Source organism: Arachis duranensis, chromosome 3, assembly GCF_000817695.3.
Source record: "Arachis duranensis cultivar V14167 chromosome 3, aradu.V14167.gnm2.J7QH, whole genome shotgun sequence".
Lineage (NCBI taxonomy): Eukaryota > Viridiplantae > Streptophyta > Magnoliopsida > Fabales > Fabaceae > Arachis > Arachis duranensis.
In genome coordinates, this window is record NC_029774.3 from 104767003 (window position 1) to 104776497 (window position 9495).

At 35.1% G+C, this 9495-nt stretch overlaps 2 protein-coding genes across 3 annotated transcripts in view; one reads left to right on the forward strand and one right to left on the reverse strand.

Annotated features, from left to right (window-relative positions):
• LOC107479975 (glutathione S-transferase T1) overlaps window positions 1-3186 on the forward strand; it is a 6569-nt gene extending 3383 nt beyond the window's left edge. For both annotated transcript variants that reach the window (XM_016100091.3, XM_016100090.3), the window contains exons 3-7: window positions 1229-1289; window positions 1585-1638; window positions 1890-1969; window positions 2144-2352; window positions 2604-3186. In XM_016100091.3, coding sequence (XP_015955577.1) covers window positions 1229-1289; window positions 1585-1638; window positions 1890-1969; window positions 2144-2352; window positions 2604-2816 — 617 coding nt within the window. In that variant the 3' untranslated portion in view covers window positions 2817-3186. The remainder of the gene's footprint in view (window positions 1-1228; window positions 1290-1584; window positions 1639-1889; window positions 1970-2143; window positions 2353-2603) is intronic.
• An 81-nt stretch (window positions 3187-3267) lies between these two features.
• LOC107479974 (probable copper-transporting ATPase HMA5) lies at window positions 3268-8111 on the reverse strand. Its single transcript, XM_016100089.3, has 6 exons — window positions 7674-8111; window positions 5176-6570; window positions 4837-5091; window positions 4603-4725; window positions 4055-4531; window positions 3268-3912 (listed from the first exon to the last, which is right to left on the reverse strand). Exons 1-6 carry the CDS (start codon window positions 7977-7979, stop codon window positions 3496-3498), a joined length of 2973 nt encoding a protein of 990 aa, XP_015955575.1. The 5' UTR covers window positions 7980-8111; the 3' UTR covers window positions 3268-3495.
• Between the last annotated feature and the right edge of the window lie 1384 nt (window positions 8112-9495).

Below are 9495 nucleotides of genomic sequence, written 5' to 3' on the forward strand. Positions count from 1 at the left end.
AATGTAAGTTTGAGGTTAACTTTGACACAGATATCAATTTAAAATCAAAAGAAGGAATGTATAAAACATTTTTGAGAAAAAAATTTTTAGAGAATGTGATTGTGCCAATGATGGTGCTAACAGTTTTGGTTCCATTTGGCAATATCACATTGATTGGATCAATATTTTGAAAACTTGCAAAATCTTTTAAGTCAAAAGTCACATGATCTGTTGCACCGGAATCAATGATCCATAGTGCAGATTTTGGAGTGATAATGCTCATAATTCTCGCATTAAAATGTAATGCAATGGTTTTACCTGGAGTGGAAGTGTGAATGGAATTAGTCAAAATTTGATTTGCATTATGAGGTTGTTGCTGCACACTTTTGTCTTTGATCAACTCTAACAAGGCAAATCTTTACTTTGGAGTGAATCCAGATCTTGATATTCCAATGTTCTCTTGGAGACAATTGAGCTGGAATTGTTTGTCACTGAGTATATCATCATGCCCCTCAGTGATCACGTGATTGATGGTGGTGTTATGTTGCTGCCATTGGTAGAAGTGGGAGGAGTACCCATGCTTCTTATAGCATACATCTTCTGTGTGGCCTTGCTTGTTGCAATGAGAGCAAGCCAATGTAGCTCCACGACCTCTGCAATGGGAGGATCTGTTTGCCATGTTTGCCATTTTGAGAAATCAATGAATCACAGAGTAATAGGGATTCAGATCTTCTTCCTTCCAACTCGTTGATCGGAACAGCTATGTTCACCAAGAAAGAATCTTGCGAAATAGCCTCTCATCAAACTCTATTGGATGAGTTTGAAGGAAGAGGTAAGAATGGGGGAAAGAAAATGTCGAAAGAAAAATTAGGGATAGAAAGAGAATGGCAAAATTGGATTGATCTCAATTCACAACTTTTTCTCTTTTTTTTTGATTCACAGCTTGGTTGCTCTCCACGCTCACCGCACCATGAAGAAAATCTCATGCCCTAAGCTGTTCAAGCTGTGATGTTGATGGTTTGATGAATCAGAAGGGATTAAGAGAGGGAGAGAGATAGGTTCTTCTCATTATTGGAGAGAATGAAAAATCCCCCTTAGAAAATATTTGTTGAGTTATTACACCTTATATACTATGTACTTTTTTTTTATGTACTCTCACTAAAAAATAATTACAATGATAAACCTATTATTGATAAAGAAATAATCTAGGTAACACTGCTACTTAATGCGTTGTTTGATATCTTTGCAGAAGTAAACCCTCTGCAGAAAGTTCCGGCTATTGTTCATGGAAACTTGAAGCTCTCCGAGAGGTAATTCTTGATAAGAAACCGTGCTTTTTTAACCCTCCTTTCTTATATTAATGCTTATGGCGGTGCTCCATTGCACCTGTTGGTTATCACTGGGTTGTCAAGGTTATTTATGTATGTTGGGATATCCTAATTTAAATCTGAAACATGACATGTATTTTATTTAAGTATTCTCCATTCTATTCACTTTTTGGTTTTGTTAGTCTAATTTATGTAATTCACTTTATAAATACGTGAATTTGTGTTTCTTTACAATGCTTATGTAAGTGGTGGAATTAATCTTGTTTTCTTTTGGCAGCCATGCAATCCTAGTATATCTTGCTTCTGCTTTTACTGGAATTGCTGACCACTGGTTAGTAGAACCATCTCATCTGTCTGCTTCTTGTGACCTGATGAACTGCTATTGTTTTAATCTTTATAGAGTACTCATTACTTGGGAACTCTTAGATTTCAGAATTGAACTGTTACATTGTCCATTAGTAAAACACGATTTTGGGTTCATTTCCCTCATTTCTGTATGTTCATTGAAAGGACAGATTAGGGTGACAGAGATTAGAATAAATAACTTAATAAATTATAACATCTTCCATTTTGATTCATCAGGTATCCAACTGAGCTGTCTAGAAGAGCCAAAATTAACTCAGTTATGGATTGGCATCATTCTAATTTACGAAATGGAGCAGGTAGATACATTCAAATCCAAACATGTTTGAACTCCTTTAAGTAATGTGACTAGCCATGAGCAGTTGATTTTGTTTTCTATAGACTTGTATGCTAGTTAGCTATTGTTAAACAAATTACTAGAAGAAAATCCAGGAATGTGGTTATTATTCATCATTTGTTGTATGACTTTGCAGTGAATTATGTAATACATACTACACTAGCACCTGCCCTTGGCCGTCAACTGAATCCAAAAGCAGCTATTGAAGCAGAAAAGGTTTTATTATCTTCTCTGAAAGCACTGGAGGATTTCTGGCTCAATGGAGATGATGGAGGCTTTCTGTGTGATAACACCCAACCATCGGTGGCTGATCTCAGCATGGTTTGTGAACTTATGCAACTTGAGGTAACTAGATATGACTTGATCATTATTATTGTCATTAATGCTTCATTACCTGATAAATATCTCTTGTAAGTGTGGTAGCTATATTCCCAATTTGTGAGCTTAAAATTTCTTATTGTAAAGGATGCTATCAATTGACTCGTCGTCTTGAAATCTTTGGTTGAACCACAATGGTGGTTGGTAATATGTGTGATATCTTTTAGCATGAATCTATAAGATATCTAATTCTCTAATTGAACTCTGAATTATCACAGGTTTTGGATGAGAGGGATCGCAGTCGAATATTATCTCCTTACAAGAAAGTTCTTCAGTGGATTGAGAATACAAGAACTGCAACGAATCCTCATTTTGAAGAAGTACATAATATCCTTTACAGAGTTAAAAAGAAATTGGAACAGCAGCGGGCAAGGACAGCTGAAACGGGGACTGATCCTAGCAACAGGATGGGGGGACCTTCAAAGATATGAAACTGATGACTTTATCTTTGTTGCTGAAGTGTGACATAAATTAGATTTTCCTTTCAGAATACCTGTATGCCTTATAATAAAGGTATCATATGACACCACTATACATGGAGTATCCGCAGCATATTTTGCAAGTGTAAGACTCAGAAATAATAGAAGAGATGCGATTGTACATGGGTAACACATCTCTTGTTTTTATCTTTAATCCAAGCATATAGCTGAGTGTTACATTTTGTAACTTGTGCTTGTAAGGTTGATGAACACCTCGATTCGATTTGTGTAATTTGGATGCAAAGCCAGGATAGAGTGGTACCTACTGAAGCAGATTTGTGGAGAACTGTATACTACGAATACAAATATATGTTGATCAGCACCTGTTTGGCAAAGAAAATTAACTGAAGAGTCTGCTGAAAATCTTAAAGCAGATAGACAGTATAAGAAAAAATAGCAGGACTGGTAAAGGCTTTTCGTTTTGTACATTATTATAACGTCACAAAAAACAGTTTTTTACATGCAGAACAGAATCATCCAAGCATATTTACAGATTCATGGTCGTCTAACAAGTGACTCCTATACAAATTTATTGATCAGAAATTCAGAACAACTTAACAAACCACTCCTTCAAGTAAACACACAATAGCTAAAGCAAATCCCCTAAATTCTATTGATTCATATTTTATCATCATTCAATGCTTATGCCCCTTATCTCAAGGTTGTCCAGCTTCTTGGGTCTCCTGTAATATTTCAATAGTAGAGAACAACAAACAACGCTGACTGAAGAGGCGGCCATAGCAGCCCCGGCAATCCATGGTGGCAACCGAAATCCTGTAGAAGGGAAAAGAGCTCCAGCAGCAATTGGGATTCCAAGAAGATTATATCCCAAGGCCCAAATGTAATTGAGTCTGATACGCCAAAATGTTTTCCTAGAAAGGTCAATGGCAGTTATCACATCCTCCAAGTTGCTCTTCATCAAGACAATATCAGCAGCCTCAATGGCAATATCAGTGCCAGCACCAATTGCCACTCCTACATCTGCTGCTACAAGTGCTGGTGAGTCATTTATACCATCCCCCACCATAGCCACTATGCATCCAGAAGCCTTTTAAAAAATAAAAAAAAAAGTAAATAAAAGTCCACTTAATATGTTTCGAAACAACTATAATATCTATATCTTTTTGAAATAGCACTTTAATAAGTGAATGCAAATGAATGCTTAACTTTTTTCTACCAAAACAATGTACCTGCAAGTCCTTGACTTTCTCTGCCTTTTGCTCTGGTTTGGCCTCAGCAATAACAGTTTCAATTCCAACTTCCTTTGCTATAGAATTTGCAGTACCCCAGTTGTCCCCAGTCACCATGATGCTCCTTATTTTCATGGACCTGAGAATGGAAATGACTTCTTGTGCGCTGGGTTTCAGTGGATCAGATATTGCTAAAACTCCAACCACTTCCCCACTTATAGATACTAAAATCCCAGTTTGAGCCATCTCTTCAGCTTCTGCTAGTATATCTTCGGCATCTGCAGGAACTACAACATTGTGTTCAACCATCAAGTTCTTGTTTCCCACTATTACTTCCTTGTTCCGAACAGTGGCCTTCACTCCATGTCCAGTAATGGAGACAAAATCCCTTGCTTCTGGCCAAGCAGGGTTCTCTTCATCTCTCAGTTTCTTGGCATACTCAACTATGGCCTTAGCCAGTGGATGCTCACTATTCACCTAAAATAGGCAAGTGACATATAAGGTAATGAGCATTTATTCATGAATAACCATAATAATAAAATGCCTACCTCAGCAGCAGCCACAAGTTCATAGAATTCTTGTAGTACCATATTTGTCAAAAGTTTTGTATTTACCACCACAGGCTTTCCAATAGTAAGGGTACCTGTCTTGTCAAAAACAATGCAGTTCACCTACAAAAACAAAAAGTCATAGTTCATAAATCCGGATATTTATATATAAATGATTGTAGTGACACAAAAAAAAAAAAAGAACTAGTGAGTATTCTAATATGAAACCCTGACCTTGTGAGCGCTTTCTAATGCCTGTCCTCCTTTGATCAGCACACCTTGAGATGCACCAACTCCAGTGCCAACCATAACAGCAGTTGGTGTTGCTAATCCTAAGGCACATGGGCAGGCTATGACCATGACTGAAATCCCAAACTGCAAAGCAAGCTCAAAGCTGTCCATTGAAGATGGTATCCAAGAATCTGGGTAAGCATGAAATCTTCCAGCTAGAAACCAAGAAAGCCAAGTTGAAAACGAGATCAAAATGACCTGCATAAACATACCCCTTTATATAAACCAAAAATCTGTCTAGAAAATAATCAGTTTAAAGAACTCATGTCATGAATAGGTTACCAATGGCACAAAGTATTTGGAAATGCGGTCAGCAAACCTCTGCACCGGAGCCTTGGCCATTTGAGCCGATTCAACTAGTCGAACAATCTGAGAAAGAGCACTCTCTGAGCCAACCCTGGTGGCTTTAATATGCAGCACCCCATTCTCATTCACCGTCCCTCCAATAACAGTATCACCCTTTCTCTTTGAAACAGGACGCGCCTCGCCTGTGATCATGCTCTCATTCACATGGCTCTGACCCCATATGACAAATCCATCTGAAGCTACTTTTGCTCCAGGAATAATCTTAATCACATCATTCTTTTGAATCAACCGGCTATCAATCTCTTGTTCACCAACAACATTCCCTTCACTGTCAAGTGTCAACAAGATTGCTGTGTCAGGAGTCAAGTTCATCAGCTTGGCAATTGCATTGGATGTCTTCCCCTTGGCCAGAACTTCAAGATACTTTCCCAACAGAATAAATGAAATAAGCATAGCGCTGGTCTCAAAGAAATCAGTTCCTTTGAAACTGTGAGAGGTGGCAGCTCTAAGAACAGAATATACTGAATAGAAGTATGCTGCATTTGTTCCCAAGGCAATCAAAACATCCATGTTAGCAGAGCCGTGGCGCAACGCTTTGTATGCGCCCGAGTAAAATCTCCGGCCTATAATGAACTGCACTGGTGTGGAAAGAACCCATCTTATGATCTCCCCCACAGTAAGCATATTGACAACCTTTGAATCCAGTCCATGCTTAGTTCCAGGGATATACATAAGCACCATAGAAGTTAAAAAAACAGGAATAGTAAACAGTAAACTCCATAGAAATGATCTATAGTATTGCTTGATTTCTTCTTTTCTGTGAGTGTTCCTTCTTCCTCCTTCTTCAGGGAATATTTTAGCCTTGAAACGCCTCGAGCCGGTTTCCTCAATGACATTGATGAAATTCCTTGGCCCTGTTAAATCCGGTTTATAAGAAAGAGATACTTTGTTGAACTCAGGGTGTATTTCTATGCCTTGTACTCCAGGGAGTGCCTGAAGAGAGTTTTCAATGAGTCTCATGGAACGCTCAGTTCTTACACCTTCAACTTGAAGGTATATCTTGCTCATGTCTTCACCGGTGCTGATGAGTGTGGCCTCAAAACCAGTGTCTTCTATGGCCACCAAGATTTGATTGTAGCTAAGGAGGTTCGGATCGTAGTGAACTTCGGCTTCTTCGGTCGCTAAAGCCACCTGAGCCTTGAGCACACCTTGAATAGCTTGAAGAGCAGATTCAACGGTGGAGGAACAAGAGGTGCAAGTCATCCCTTTGATGCGCATCCGGCATACCTGAACATTTCTCTCATTGGATTCGTCTCTGTCTAAGGTGGCTTCAAAACCAGCATCTTCAATGGCCTCCCGAATGGTCTCCTCCTAAGAATATCAATCAATGAAGAAGCAAATTAACACATCTACTAATGATGCCACTACTACAGTGATAACGGAAAGTCTGAAACTATGGGTGAGCCAAATATTAAAATTAAAAAAAGAAAAACAGAAAAAGGCTCAAATTCAGTAAGAAAACAGCAAAGAAGTTCACGCATGCTCAAACAGTTTGATCCATTCTCTAGTTGCCAATTTTATGAGTTTTAATGTTAATTATGAAAAAAAGCTTGATTGACTCACTTTTTGTATTATATTAACCAATGTATCAATAAGCACTACACTCTTTTATTTATTAACTATCTATAAAAATAATAAAAATATAATTAACTGAGATGACAAGCAACTGAGCAAGTGATTTATAAGTTAGTTAAGAAATTTTGAATTTGGTGATACTCACGTACATATTCAAATTATACAACATAGCATACATAAGTACATATTTTAAATAGAAAAAAAAGAAAAAAAAAGGGAGGCCCACAAAAATATTATTTACTCTCTCTTTTTCTCTTTATGTATGCTATATATGTTTTGAATATGTAAGTGGGAATTTAGTATATTTTTATTATCATTAAATAAAGTACTTTTTAAAATAATATATAAAAAATAAATTATAACCACCGTATTCATTATAGCATAATCATATACTAGAATGATCCTATATAAAAATAAAAGATAATTAATGATGTACTATTCATTTTTTTAGGGTTTCATAAATCAACATCAATGTTGTTAGAGTTCAACTGTGTGGTAGGAATGGATTACTTCCATCAGAATATAGTATGATAAGACAATACTAAAATAAGACTAAGGGAAGAATAATTGTTATTATATATATAAAGAAATACCTAATTAAAACTTTGGATGTAAAACTTGATAATTTCATGTTCATATAATTGATTAATTAGTCACAAAACCGGATAAAGAATTGTCAAACGTGTATGAGCATCACAATCTCCATTGTTCATTCAGTTCTGCATAGTACAATAATCAATGGAAGCAAAATCCTTGAAATTCACATATATACACAATCACGTAAGATATGATAGCTAGGGTTAGCAATAACTAATAAGGTTTAATAATGGTGTACTTACGTTAACGAAAGTGGGGTAGAAGAGGACCTGAGCGCGGTTGTTAAGAACATCTACGACAGCCTCACGAATACCCGGAAGACGTTTGATGGACTTTTCGACGGAGCCGGCACAGGCGGAGCAAGTCATTCCAGTGACGCAGAAATAGGCTTTTGCCATGGCCATAGTGTCCATGCTGCTCCCTTCTGCTGCCGTGACACCCTTCGGGTACCTCGGCATAGAAGGGTAGCGTGGTCGCGGCGAAAGGTGGCCGGAACTCGAGCCTCCATCGTTGCACACGCAAGCTAACGCCAGAAAGTTGTTAGCCATGGAGGTATGCTAACAATAACTAACGTAACAACAACATAGAAGCAGAAAATGCGTAACTTCAAATTAAAGGTTCAGTATCATTATCTGCTTTCCATCCCTCCTATTTATACTCGGATCTTGGCTTGGTTCTTAAATCAACAATCATTTAATTTGCATTTGAGTATTTAACTGCAACATGTGCAGTGTTAGCAAGAAAACAGAAACTGTACATTTATTTTTCTTTTTTTTATAAAATAAAAAGATACATGTTAATTATTGAAAAATATTAATATCAAGATGTAGATGCAGCTGACAATTTTATTTTTTACTTTGAATATATTGTATTGATGTAGACTCTAACCAATTGTAATTAGTATCTTAACAGAATTGCATTAAACCACTTAATCAAGTATTTATATTTGTGTATCTGAAAATGGAACTTAAATCTATGGTACATTACTCATTAATTTATCAAATTAAAAGCTATACTAGAAAACTAAAAAAAACTAGTGTATGTTCTCGTACACTGTATGGGATAATTAATAAAAATATATAAATTTTTATTAAAATAGATTAAACAAAATATATATATAATAATTATTATTATAAATATTTTATAAAGTTATAATTAAAATCAAAGTTTAATTATTTTTAATGTTAAAAATATTAAAAATAATTAGTATTTGTCTTAACTGATTTGAATTGGTTGAGTGGTCATTTCACTCGTCTATCTAAGTAAGTATTAGAGTTTTGAATTTCGTGTTGTGTATGTAACAATTCATTTGCTAGCGACACACCCTTAATAAATGGAGCTTCATTCTGTGGAGGATTAGTTCTCGACCTGCCGAGTTAGAAAATACAGTGAAAGAAAATAGTATTTGTCTTGAAAGTAGAACAATTTTCATTGGTGATAGCAATACTTATAAAGATTTATCTTTGTTAAAATTTAACAGTGGCAGTTTTATTTATTGGTATCATATTCATTCAGAAAGTCAAACAATATGACATTAAAATTTTATATTTTATGACATAATTTTCAATCTTCTAAACTTATAAACTTATGTCATTAAAAAAACTATTAGATTGATTAATGTTTCTTGGTAATATTGCCAAAATACCATCGTTGAGTATTAGTTTGTGTAAAAAAAAAACTATAATAACTTTTGTTATTCAATATATAATTTATTCTATTGAAAAATAAATTATTATTCCTAGATTAGTATATATATTTTTATCTATTTTTATATCATTTTATTTGGCAATAATTGCCATTAAAAAAAACGAATGACTGCACTATCTTATAATATGATGTACAAAATAAATTTTTATGTCAAAATTAATTTTGGTTAGTGAAAAAAATTCAAAATATTTTTTTACACAAATTTAAATTCATAATTCATTAACAACTCATCTTTTTTAAAATTTTAATAACAAAAACAAAATTAGTTAGATACAAAATATTCAACATTTAATAATTTCAATCATTTAAATTTCAATTACCAAAAATTGAGTTAAAAATTAATTATAACTTAATAAT